This window comes from Etheostoma cragini, chromosome 2, assembly GCF_013103735.1.
Source record: "Etheostoma cragini isolate CJK2018 chromosome 2, CSU_Ecrag_1.0, whole genome shotgun sequence".
Taxonomy (NCBI): Eukaryota; Metazoa; Chordata; class Actinopteri; order Perciformes; family Percidae; genus Etheostoma; species Etheostoma cragini.
This window is the reverse complement of record NC_048408.1, coordinates 14,040,391-14,053,429: the sequence shown is the minus strand read 5'-3', so window position 1 is coordinate 14,053,429 and position 13,039 is coordinate 14,040,391. Positions and strand designations below refer to the sequence as shown.

Below are 13,039 nucleotides of genomic sequence, written 5' to 3'. Positions count from 1 at the left end.
ACACACACACACACACACACACACACACACACACACACACACACACACACACACACACACCAGAGCCGGCAGAATGGTAGTCTGATGTATCCAACTCGGTCCAGTTCTGGTGGTTGATTAACGCTGATATTTGCTGATTGCTCTAATTATGGGCCGGATTGGGTGGCACATGGCAGCTGACTGTGATTTGTCTACTCCACTTTTTAATTGTTATATTTTGTGAGTAGCCTAGCCTAAATTCTGGATCTTCCACGTCTGTCAGGTAAATTTGGTGGCAGGCTAGCCTACAATGTTATCTCTGAAGTAGGCCTAAGAGTAGCCTACACAGTAATTCAGTGGTAGACTATAAAGTGTGGTTGCATATTAAGTGCTTTGGGGTCCTTCGGGGTAGGCTACAATAGTTCTGGAGAACGCTTCAAGCACCAATAGCCTACCACAGACCAAGCAATCGGCCCGTTTCAAACAGGCACAATTTGAACGGGCATTGTACTAGTTTTTAAAAAAAGCACTATGAACTGGAATTTTTAGATCACATATCGCGAGAACAGCCAGAAAGCTCAGCAGCACAGGTGCGCGCTAATTGACAACACGACAACGCGCGAAAGTGTTCTCCTCCAAAGCAGCACTTAGCAGGGTAAGTTTAGCATTTTCTTCATCCGATAAAGTCTACAAAGACGTTTAAATTTGCAACACTAACTTACCTGTTTTTACCTCTCTATCAAAGTGGACGAAACATGCCGACGAACAACAACCAGCAGGTGAGGACAATCGCCAATACTTAAACATCCTCCCCGGGTACATAAACGAAGCCTTTCTAATTGTTGTAGGCTAACCAGTCAGTTCCGAAATTGTCTTTTGAAGTAAATTGTTTATTAAATGATAGGTCTACAATGGCATCTTTTACAATACCTCGAAATACGGCGTTCAAATCGGGACTGAGGGTTTCCATTTTGAAGATTTTAATCGGAAATTTAGGAAGACTAAAACAAAAGTCTCTGTCCTGTTTTCTTGCAGAAGATGCTAAGTGCAGCTGCCAGACTTTCCAAGCTGCCCATGGTTCACTTGGCTTGTTCAAAGCTGTCAGTGTTGTACACTGACACCAAATGCAGCTACCCCAACCTGAGGTCCGTGTGTGAGGTGCTGGAGAGCAGCGTGACAGCTGTGGTTTCACCTGTCCTGATTCAAATGGAGCCCCAGAGTGAGTACCGCCGGGGCCAACGCTTGTCTGCATACTCCCCGCGGCTTATTGTCACATACTCTGGATGTGGTAGCGAGCCATGGCTTAACTGAAACCGCCAGCGATTTTTATATCTGTTGCAACTAACTATTATTTATTTTTAATGATTTAAATAATCAGTTAATTAAAATAAACATACAATGGCCGAAACTAGTGAAGGAACCTAACAAGTTCCCAGAGAGAGACTAGGCGATGTCATATGTTAAAGTTAGTGTTTTTTTCTACCGAAATCCAACGAGATTAATATGTTATTATAAAAGAGAAAAATGTAGCAAATGATCATCTTTGAGAGGTTTGTCCCATCGTCAGTCCGATATCGGACATTTACCGATCTATCGGTATCGGCATGTATAATGGCCGATTAAAAAAAAAAATTTAATTTATCAGAATCATTTATGACAAATGATTCTGATAAATGAATAATTAAAAAAACGATTGGTCAACAATGTTACGAGCTTTGATGTTGCATAGTTTGTCCACCAGAGGGTTGTCCCTGTTGGCAACACTCATATTTTTATTGTTTATGTTCAAATGACTTTAGTTTCATTTAAGCCTGTATTTTTATACATTTCATTCATCAGAACATTGATCTATTTTGATCTTTCTCTGTTTACTATAAACAGAGAAAAACTTACTATTCTTTTAGTGAGAACTCATAAATAACTAACTTTTTGTTATGCATATATAAATAATGGATTCACTGAAAAGCCACACAGCTACATATGTTCCATTTATTGACAGCATGACCCAATAGAATAAGTTATAGTTTATTAAAACCAGGTGTTAATAGGCCAATGCCTCTTTAGGTTGTTGTTTGAACAAAAAGATGATGCAGACCATTTTGGAGTTCTAGGGTTAACATCCCCTCTGACTGATGCGGGCTGCAGGTTTCATTGAGGGACTGAGAGAACTTTTCAGTACTGACTTTACTGTCTGGAATGTTTCCAGTTTCGGTTGCTAATGATGTTGCCTGTAGAAGTCTTGACTGGCTGGAGACTGCCTTCCCTGTGCTTCACACACCCACGGAGCAGGTATCATTTTTTCCTATTTCAAATCCTAATGACCACCACCAATTCTCCCTAGGTAACCATCATAAAAAAACGACAACCTTTTTGTCATATTTGCTCAATCTGTCTGACAGTACTACATTAATTAGATCTATGCCTTGGCCTCATCCTGTTGCTCTGAATGGCATAGGGAAAACAACCAATCAGAGCCGAGGAGTCTCTCACAGTGTTGATCACTGCTTGTGAACTGCGATCACACAGTCATAACTATGGCCAGTGCTGATCAAATGGGAATCTATATTCTTGGTACCAATATTGTGACTTTGATACTGGTTCCTGAGCAATGCTTATTTTGATACCAATAATATTAAATCAATTTTAAGAAAAAGAAATTACATTACGGCACAAATGATTTTATCTATTTTTAAGATTCTACTGCATGAGCCCCGTCTCTGTACGTAACACACAGGTTTTCCTGACTGCATTTATGACGTGTAGTGATCTCTCCTGGTGTTTTTTACCCAGATTGTTGCTACTGCCAAGAACAAGATGCATGAGATCCAGGATGTGGTGAGCGTTGCAGCTAATGGAACTGTGGACTGTGCCGCGTTCACAGTTGCATGGCTGATGAACAGGTTACAGCAGGTTGACAACCCGGCGGACCAGTCACTTGTGGTGAGAGCCATTTGTGTTGCCGGTGTGGGACTGGACTCTGCTCTGATCACGTCAGAGGCTCTGCTGGACAGAGTGCTTCCTTCCACTGAAGAAGATAAAGGTACATGTAGAGTTACTCAGTTCTCTGCAGGATAAATCCAGACAGCTAGCTGGACTATTGTTGCTAGCTTGACTACTACTGTTGCACGACTAAAACAATTTTTGAACGTACACACGTGTTCCACCAAAACAAGTTCCTTACCGAGGTTGTTTGGCAGCGGCACTGTGGCTACGCTAGGTGCTTAGCGCTGCCCATGACGATTGTGATTGGTTGATAGACATGCCAATAAACCACAGCATGTTTGCCCCATGCTTTGATTCCCCATCCTGGAATGCTGTGTTGACTAGCCAGACCCTCTGGAGCGCTGTGGAGGAAAGTCTGGCAATGCAAGACTACTTATGTCAAACAGCTCGAATTCACATTTAAAACTTGACTTCATCTTCTTGCTGACTTTGTAGAGGAAGAAGCTCATTTGGTGGAGGGTTTTGAAGCGGCCACCCTTAGCAGAAGATACACTGTACGACTGGTTTCACTGGCTGCCAAGCTGTGCAGGAGGACCTACAAAATGTTTGGGTCCAAGATGCAATCTGTTGAGGTGTGCTGTGAGTACAGTTTAAAAGGAATTATTTGATATTTTGGAAATGCTCTCATTGTCTGGCCAAAAGTTAGATGAGAGGCTTTGGCTGTCCATTAAATATTAAGCAACATTAGCTTAGTTTAACATAAAGACTGGGAACGGGGAGATCGCTAGCCTGCCTCTGTGAAAAGATAACAATTTATCTGCCTACCAGGCTCACAAATTAACACGTAATACTTCTTTTGTTTCATCCATACAAACAAAAGTGTAAAAACAAGTTGTGGCTTTACAAGGAGTTATGTGCAGTAGATACTTAGACTTTTGTGTAAGTTTAGAGGAAGTAAAGCTTTTGTAATGTGATTTTTGTTCCTTCTTACCCCTTCCAGAGTTTCCACTGGTTGCTTCTAGTTGTATTGATCTTCTCATCTAACTCAGCAAGAAAGCATAGTTTCCCAAATGTCAATGTCTTCCTTTACCAATAGGTGGAAGGGTGGTAGTACATGAACATCAAATGATACTGACAGCATAATGGAGTTGTATCTAGGGAATAGCATATTTTTTACTACTGCAAGATGGAACAATTATTAGCATGCTTGTAGTGCATGGCTTCCACCACAGTCAACATGTGTTTTATACTGCACAGGTTTTAGTAAGCTAGTCATCATGAATTTCATTATTTATACTATCCATGTCCAAAAATGTATGAAAAGGCCTATTGCAGCCCTCTCCAGTCATTTTAGCTCAAGAGATCTATAAATCCCCTTTGGTCCGTCTCAACAGGTCATGGAGAGTTTTTCCGGGTCTACAAGTCTGGTTCAAGAGCTTCAGACCAGCTGGTTGAGCTTGGCCTGGAGCCTCCAGGGGCTGCCACATCACATCCAGGCGCTGCCTCAGTACTTGCAACATCAGCTAGTGTCTATGTTCTTCTTTATCTCCCAGATGTATGACTTAGGCTGCCCACCGCCCCAACCCCACCAGTCTGATCAGGATAGAAGTCTCAATGATGCCGAGACCCCTTCAGCTCACAACGGCGTGGTCCAGGCTCACCAACAAGCTAAACCTACTTTCAGAGCGAGGTGGCCAACCAAGATGTCTGACTTTGACACTGAGTTTAATGTTAAATGATGTTTGTGTATTTATACTCCTGTAATTATGTTTGTGTACTAAATTTGTCCACACAGCTCCCAGAGAGCTTCCACTAATTTAAAATAAGTTGAGCATTCATGAATTGTTTCCTCTTGTCCTTGTTGCTGTTCAGGCAGACAAAAGCAGCACCCTGTAATGCCTACATGAGGACACTCAAAACTGGAGAAATGCAGAACTTGTAGCATTGGCAGTTAATCATGTAACTGTAACAAAAACCTCCCATGTTAACAGATTTGAATATGATGAGCCATTAAAACAGCCTGCTAAGTATTTGTCCAACGTTTTTAAGAAGCCTCATATTCCGGTAATGTAACACTAAGTTAATTCACAATTTTAGAACACTTAGTTTTCCTTATAGCAGTTGAGCAAAAGATGTGCATGTTTTGGTTCTTGGATAGCAACTAATTGGCCATCTCTAGGGGCTTAGGCACTTAAAAGTATAGTCATGTCCTTAATTTAAATTGCCTTCCATAGTTTAAAGCGCAACAATCTCCAAAATGCAACCTAAGGTCTTTTTATAAATGTACACAAGTCAAACTTTTGTTTGAAAGCATGATTAGAACGGAAGCACCACTTTTAAGATTTACTGTAAAAAGAAATGGAATGAATGGAAGTGCTAGGGGTAATTCTAGGTTAGCACCAAAATCACTATTTTTAAAACACAACATGAAACTTTGCTCTAAGTATCACCAGGGGCTCTACACGTTACCAGCATTGAGAACATTGTGTACACAGTTTAATAAAAGGTTGTAACTCACTTAGCTGTTCCGCTCGCAGACATAAGTCAGTGAAAAAGGAGTCCCATAAGAACGACATTTCCTCCTACGGGGTCCGTTTAATTGCATTTGGACTGGCAAAGATGGCTGCGAGCGGAAACCGCTAAGTGAGTTGTTCAAAAACTCTTTTTAGTAAACTTTGTGTTCTCAATGTGTGGACCCTCTGGTGATACTCAAAGCAAAGTTTCATGTTAGGAGCCTTCTTAGTGTTTAAAAAATAGTGATTTTGATGTTATAGAAGGGCCCTTACCACTCCCATTCAAAAGGCCATTTGACCAAAAACGACAATACGGCAAATCTTAAGTTGCGCTTCTTTCCTAGTTATGCTTTTAACAAAGGTTTGACTCGGGTACATTCAGACCCTATGTTGCAAGTTGCACTTTAACCGGTAGCCATGACACTAAAATCTTTTAGATAAGAAAAACCTAATTTCTGCACTTCATGAATGCCGTTTAACTGACCCACATTCCACCATGCTGTTTTCGGACAGGAAACCACCTCACAAATATGTTTTGAGACACTTCTGTAACACAGATTGTCGCTGTGAAAAAATCAAGGGTGCGCAATTGCCCCATTGAGTCGCACTTGTTGGCGGCTGTTTACTGTGTTCTTGCGTAAAGGTCCGGTGACCTTTAAGCTTTTTGGATGCTTTTATGTAAACCTTAATGGCCCCCTAATACTTTCTTAGGTCTCTTTCCTGAAATTCAGCCTTGGTGCATAATTACAGCCGTTTCCGTAGTATTAATTTCCTTTTCCTTGACAGTCTGCCATGCTTCGTGGGCCAAGCGGCAGTTACCCAATTGGCCCATCTGAGCTTTCATTTTCATATTAAGGCAGAGCAGGATACAGTGCTGGAATTATACCTATTGCAATTTCTCACCACTAGGGGACCATAGGCATGCTAAAGTCCTCTTAACTTTTCATGCCATGGGACCTTTAATACCGGATCAATTTCAAAGATTTGGTTCACAAGTTATGGATGCTGATTGTTAGTGTGAATTTTGTAAGGCTTACCTGCACTTTCCCTACCAAGTGTAGGTTACTTTGACACTGCTACCTTTACAGTTATGCTGATACCCATGCACCTGTATTCATTTGCTCTTTTAGCTAAACCACTGTAGTCCAGTTTTTACAGTTAAAGCTACTCTAGTCCCCCATCCCACTCATGACTGCACAACCAATCACCCTTTGGGGAAACAAAGTTGACAAGTTTAATACACGGGGTCAAAGTTGAAAAGAAACCCAACATTACCCTTTAAACTGTGGAAGCAAATTAAAATTGAGGCCAGCACTATACTGTACATAAACCTTAGATTACCAGATATTGCCAATTGGTTGCTATCCGTGAGCCGAAACACCTTTTGTCTAACTAGCTAAATAAATTGAAGTGCTCTATTGATTTAGTGGGTAACGTTTTACAATAAGGTACACAAATGTAGTCACTGAGGAATGAATCAGTATCAAATTGTTATTAATTGACTAAGCACTACTTATTAGTGGTAAACGGAATAGTAAGCCAATGATTAGTTACTGATTACCAGCAACTAATAATTGGTGCTTGAATTAATTAGTAACCATTTGTTATTCATTTAACAGTAGCTACCCTTCGGTTTACCAGTAACTAACCAGTTATCCAGCAATTACACATTTCCCAAATAATCTATGTCTCAAAGTACTGAAAATAAGGCACACTATATCTCTCAGCAAAACATGACTTTATTTGACTTTGTGGTTTCACTTTTGGCTGGACTCTGACTTGGATGTGGATGCTCTCAGAGAAGAAAGGCGGCGCCTCTTGGCGATCTGTTCCTGGCGCTTCTCTTTGGCCTCCTGTTTGCAGGAAACAAACGTGTCAGTAGTGTAAACACATTCAAAAAGCATACATTTTCATGCAAGTTAGTACCCCTCAAAACCATAGGATTTCTTAACAGAATTACTCAATATTTAATTTCATTCTTAGCAATCTGATGCCAGCACCTGTAAACTGCTAGGGGAATTGTTCATTAAGTTCATGAACTAACGTGTAATTAAAAACTTGTCCCTACACTGAAAAAAGCATTGCAGGTGATCCGATTATACAAATATGATCCACCATAGTAAGACAAGCCGGCACACAAATAGAATGACGACCCTTTTATGCAGCACTCCTGTACACTAATGTCTAAACTTCAGTTAAGATTTACAGACTTAGTTATGTCAACGGATATGAAAAGCCTAAATATTGCTCTGGTTAGACCTTTTAGGGAAAAAAATATCAGTGTTGAATTTCACAATTATCTAAAAATGTATCCAATAATTGACCTACTTCTTTAATTAAACTGAAACCACTAAGTAATGTTTTATGGTCACCTCAGCTGAATGTGGTGCCTAAGGAACAACAATAAAACATTACCTTCATCCTCTTGGCCAGCAGCTTGGCATACTCAGAGGCCTCCTCCTTGTTCTTCAGGGTGCGCTGTCTCTTGAGGGAGATGCGGCGGCGCTTGTGCTGCAGCACACGGGGCGTCACCAGTCTCTGGATCCTGGGAGCCTTAGTTCTGGGCTTCTTGCCTAACAAAAGAGAGGATGTAGTTAATTTTGATAGATGTGGTAAAGACGGTACCAACTGTCAAGAATAGCTGTTGTGAGAATTTGACTTAACACCATTCAATAATGCAGCACGAAAAGACAACAATTATACCAAAATAAAATATCCATTATCTATGATGAGATCTAGCCTGATATCATGAAAGATTTATTTCCCAGCCCTAATATGAAAAGGCTCTTTGATGATGTAAACTGTCCAACTAACATGGCATCAGCCTATCTACAATACACTTTAACCTGCGTAACTGGATCAAATAACAGCGATATTAACAAAAGATTCATCATGGGATTCATTTAAAGTTTAATTTGTTGGAAATAAGTCAAAATGTTTAAGTAAAGATAATTATATTGTTAAAGTTGTATCCAGCAAAAAAACTTAAATTATAGGACTAGAAAAGGTTTTCTTGCTGCTCTTCAGCCGAATGGAGGATTACAAGATGAGAATACTGACGAGTGTAAAAATGACGTGTACAAATCATTTATACTGTAACACACACACTATTTGAAATGTCCAGACAAAGATCTTAAATACCAAGACTGACAATGTTACCCGGGTAGCCAAGTTGTGTTTACAATATCATTTTAAGTAGTAGCCAAAACCGTATCCCTAAATCAAGCTATAGCAAGCATTTTATCTAATTTTTGAAGTAACTGACATCTTGTGGCATACAATCTCAGGCTTTAATGAAAGACACATCCATACCCAGTAAAACCCTTTGGTCAGTGAAGTAAATCTATCAATACATCTCTAGTCTTACCTTCTTTAGTCAGGGGTCTCCTCACAACATACTGTCTAACATCATCCTCCTTAGCCAGGTTGAAGAGCTTGCGGATCTTGCTGGCCCTCTTGGGACCAAGACGGCGAGGGACGGTGCTGTCGGTCAGCCCGGGAATGTCCTTCTCACCTGATCATGAGGAGATGAGTCAAGCGTTCATAATTAAAAATCAATTGACCCTTACAAGTTGCAATGCTGTATCTAAAGTACTTGCATGATTTGACAAAAAACAAAACAAAAAAAATAAAGTACATAGCGTCGTTTCCCAGTGAAAAGAGGCAGCTGCCTGCAGCCCAAAGCACCAAAAAAAACAGGGCGACTATCTACACTTTGTGGAAATTAGGGCTGTTGGAACATATTTCAAAACTCAAAAACAATTCGAACAGTAAAACAAAATAAATACTATTCGAATGCTAACAGTACTATTAAAATGTGTAACTTTATCTTATCTTCCAGGTCTAATAAACAATAAGTTATGAGTGTGAGAAACCTAAGGCATCGTGAGCTAACATTACCTTACCGGGGGAGGGACAGGCTGCGGCTGGAAATTAGTTTGATTACTAAAAAAAAAACAAAAACAACCAAGAAGAAAAACAACCTTCTCCGAGCCAAAATGCTTATGTTATCAGTTAGCTCGTTCTGGTTTCCTAACTGTGTGGTGAGTTATAGGAGCTGAGCCAGGAGTTTAATGTAGACAGCTTAAGTTAACGTTAGCTGCTCTATAGCTGTCAGAGTTAGCATAGTCTGCCGCACAGTAACATAACAATCTGCAAGAAACAGGTTGATTATAAATCACTAAAATAGTGGCAGTACCATTGGGCTTAGTTATAAATGCCGTTAGCACCGTTGCTAGCACTGTTAGTTTATGGCAAATCCCTGTCTGTGCTTTCTTACATGTCATTGTGCTAACAGATCAACGTTAGCCTTTACAAAAGATCCCCTTTAATACACTCATTATATAATGTTTCATTACAAATTTCTCTGCTGATTTTTATTTGTCACTGTGTGCGTGGTGGAAAATCCTGTAAACAGAGGTGTGCCAGAAATGCAATGTGCCATGATGTAGGTACCCCCTCTCAAGGCCAGGCTGATGTTGAAAGTAAAAAAAAATAATCTATAAATTAAATTTGAATGGTACTAGAGTAAGACTGACAGCTCTAGTGGAAATCACACTCATGCGTGTCATGCTCACCATCCCATCAACAGGAAACTGCACCAAATGGCAAAGAAATAAACATACTGCTGTATTAGGTCATATTATAAAATAAGTTATTCTGATACAAGTGTACACGAGACCCAATGAGAGAGCAATGCAGTTCAACCATCCACTGATCCTGGACCTGGTCGCATCTGGTAAGCAGCTCCACAGTTACTCTGGCAACACACTGTCCCCCCTTAATGACTATAGACCAGTCAGAAAGGGTCTACTGGTGTGCCATAAACATGATTTAAAGGTAAAATTAAGAGACATTTATTAATGACCCTGTGCAGTGTAGCCCTTGAGAATAATCTGTTGGTTTAGTGACTAACAGTTTTTTTTTTTTCCAAATCCAAGTTTCTTTTTTTCAGATAATGGTCAACGAGCCAGAACGAACATATTACCTTTCTTGATGATGACCAAGTTGAGCACGCTGAGATTGGCGTCAACGATGCAACCACGGACAGACTTGCGTTTGCGCTCCCCAGTCCTGCGGGGACGGTAGCACGAGTGGCCCTTGCTGAGCAGCAGGCGCACACGGCCGTGGGTCAGCACCCCCTGCTTCATAGGGAAGCCCTGTTTGTCGTTGCCTCCGCTGATGCGCACCACATAACCCTGCAGAAGTAGAGAAAACAAGATGTTAGGTTTCAATTTAGTGCAACTGGTACACAATGTCTCAAAGAATAACGATTTTTACAAAATACAGTCAGATGAGACTTGTCAACTTACATCGCTGCCTAATGTTTGACCACAGGGCAGGCTGCAAAGTTTCTGAGCTTTCGAGAAGTAGTTTGATGGTCGACTGACCCTTAATAAGTGTCAAAATAACCAATGCCCGGGCAGCTGTGGCTTAGATGTAGAACATGCTGTCCATTTATTGCTAGCTTGTTTGTTTAATTTCAAACACCTCCTGTCAGCATATTAAACTGTTCTTGAGCAAGACACTGAATTAGGGCTGCACGCTGTTGAGGAAATACTCTAATTGTGATTATTTTGACTGATATTTTGGTTAGTTTTACAGTATTGGAGGGAATGATCATTTTAGTATCATTTCTCATTTTCATTGAAAAATATTAAAATCTAAAAAATGAAAACCATTTATAGTGTGATTTTTACAAGTATCTGTACAAGACAAAGATTTTCTATTTAGTCTGTAGGATACAATTTATAGGCCGGGACCACTCTGCAGCAACAGGCCCCACCTGCAATATTATTACATTTTGCAGGGTCTGAAATTACTTGTTTGCATTAAGACCTAAACTTACAGAGTTACCTAATAATTTTGATGATGCAAGGGTATTGAGAGTATTATGCCATTTAAATTCAGCCAGCGTGAGTGTCAATGCGATACTATTGTACTCAAGACCCAATGAGAGAGCAAATCAGTTCAACCATCCACTGATCCTGGACCTGGTTGCATCTGGTAAGCAGCTCCACAGTTACTCTGGCAACACACTGTCCCCCCTTAGTGACTATAGATCAGTCAGAAAGGGTCTACTGGTGTGCCATATTATGTACGATTACTATAAAACACAATTTCACCTATTTAAACTGGAACATGAACTCAGCAACATGATGTACTAACAAAACAATAATCTGTTCCATATAGATCAAACTTCACAACATTAATTTACCTTCCACTCATCTCCCAGAGGGTCAGCAGGCACCTCAGTTGCCATACGCTTCTCATAGAAGGTCCTCAGCTTACGCTCATCATCAACTTCAATCAGCTTCTGGCAGCCAGTAGCGGGGAATGAGATGTTCAGCTGAAAAGGAGTTGAAATGTAATCGTGAGTACATGTACTTGGTTTCCACAGTGAAGGTAACAAAAGTCCTCATAGGGTACCGTTAGCGGTGAATGAATGTGGAGCTTGGAAAGATGAAATGCTAGCATAACAGGTGTTACTGGTGGGGACATTACATCAAAAATACCATCATAATAACTTACAATTATCGTCAGGGCATCTGAGCTACAGTAATAATGGTTCGAAGGCCTGTTAGCTGCTCTGACAACTAAGGTTAGCTAGCTAGCTAACATTAGCTCTATGGACACTGCTAGCATTAATGCAACCGGTTTAGGGTTAACACTGTAAGCGCACAACTCGAAAAACACGACAGGTTTGAGAAACGTGAGCTACAATAGTTTGAAAACTCTTCACCGCAGTCTGCTGAGACTTGAACTATGTGCACGTTACGCTCAGAGTGCCGCCATGTTTATACAGCTCACTTGCCAAAAGGACCGTCAACGCTGGCTCTCATCATAATCAAAACTCATCCTTAGTGTCAAAGCCGCGGCTGCTCCGTCTAACTATTCCGCTTTAAAGATTAGAATCGTGGCATAAATCATACAGGAGTATTTCAAAGAAAATAGCTTTCCACGCAGATTTAGAGTTTGGGAAATATTGTACCTTCATTTTGCTAAACCGGCCCAAAGACGGTCCGCCACGGAAAAGAGACAGGATATCCGCTTGGTGGTCTCACATAGGCCTGAAATGTTCTCGCGATAATTGGCTCGCAGAATTTTTTTTTAAAATCTGGCTCAAGCTGAAGGTTATTAAACACATTTCACACCAAAAAGATGATGCTGACTAACCCATATGCATTAAACTGATTAACTTACATAATAAGGACATAATGTCATTATTTGATGATTTTTTTATATTTATTATTTATGTCTTTCTTTATGTATTTGTTGTTTTTCCGTTTGCAAATAGGTCCATAAAATACTACATAAAAGAAGGTAGCCTAACCCCCACACAAGAGATGATGAGCTGAATGCGCGAACAAGGTCATTTTTAAAACTCTAAGCATGATTAACAAATACTTAAAATAATTAATTGGTTATGACCATGGAAGTCACATCAACATGAAGAGGGCATTGTTGAGTCACTGAGCATGCGTCGGCCAGAGAGTATACAGCTGTGATTCAAAGATAAGTACCGTCCCACTCTAGGCAGTTCACTTTGTAAAAGCAACAGTTGTGATATAATAGAGAAATACATAGTTGAAATAACACATCAA

The 13,039-nt window shown here is 40.3% G+C and overlaps 2 protein-coding genes across 3 annotated transcripts; one reads left to right on the top strand and one right to left on the bottom strand.

Annotated features, from left to right (window-relative positions):
- Window positions 1-574: 574 nt before the first annotated feature.
- LOC117955596 (perilipin-2-like) lies at window positions 575-4,764 on the top strand. 2 transcript variants are annotated; one of them, XM_034890193.1, is made up of 7 exons: window positions 575-634; window positions 725-758; window positions 1,015-1,198; window positions 2,186-2,268; window positions 2,770-3,019; window positions 3,418-3,554; window positions 4,317-4,764. In XM_034890193.1, exons 2-7 carry the CDS (start codon window positions 735-737, stop codon window positions 4,659-4,661), a joined length of 1,023 nt encoding a protein of 340 aa, XP_034746084.1. In that variant the 5' UTR covers window positions 575-634; window positions 725-734; the 3' UTR covers window positions 4,662-4,764. The 2 variants fall into 2 exon arrangements, with proteins under 2 accessions (XP_034746084.1, XP_034746093.1); XM_034890202.1 differs by having other exon boundaries at window positions 3,418-3,561.
- A 2,394-nt stretch (window positions 4,765-7,158) lies between these two features.
- rps6 (ribosomal protein S6) lies at window positions 7,159-12,543 on the bottom strand. The gene is made up of 6 exons (XM_034890357.1): window positions 12,427-12,543; window positions 11,653-11,784; window positions 10,423-10,633; window positions 8,803-8,949; window positions 7,851-8,008; window positions 7,159-7,288 (listed from the first exon to the last, which is right to left on the bottom strand). The coding sequence occupies exons 1-6, from the start codon at window positions 12,430-12,432 to the stop codon at window positions 7,193-7,195; spliced, it is 750 nt and encodes a 249-aa protein (XP_034746248.1). The 5' UTR covers window positions 12,433-12,543; the 3' UTR covers window positions 7,159-7,192.
- Window positions 12,544-13,039: the final 496 nt, after the last annotated feature.

Excerpts from the sequence above, each read along its gene's own strand:
- LOC117955596 (XM_034890193.1), top strand. The coding sequence starts at position 735 with ATGCCGACGAACAACAACCAGCAG. Across the intron at positions 759-1,014 it reads CGACGAACAACAACCAGCAG|AAGATGCTAAGTGCAGCTGC; the intron begins GTGAGGACAATC and ends GTTTTCTTGCAG. Across the intron at positions 1,199-2,185 it reads GATTCAAATGGAGCCCCAGA|TTTCGGTTGCTAATGATGTT; the intron begins GTGAGTACCGCC and ends GAATGTTTCCAG.
- rps6 (XM_034890357.1), bottom strand. Across the intron at positions 10,634-11,652 it reads CTCTGGGAGATGAGTGGAAG|GGTTATGTGGTGCGCATCAG; the intron begins GTAAATTAATGT and ends CTACTTCTGCAG. Across the intron at positions 8,950-10,422 it reads CTTGGTCATCATCAAGAAAG|GTGAGAAGGACATTCCCGGG; the intron begins GTAATATGTTCG and ends CCTCATGATCAG.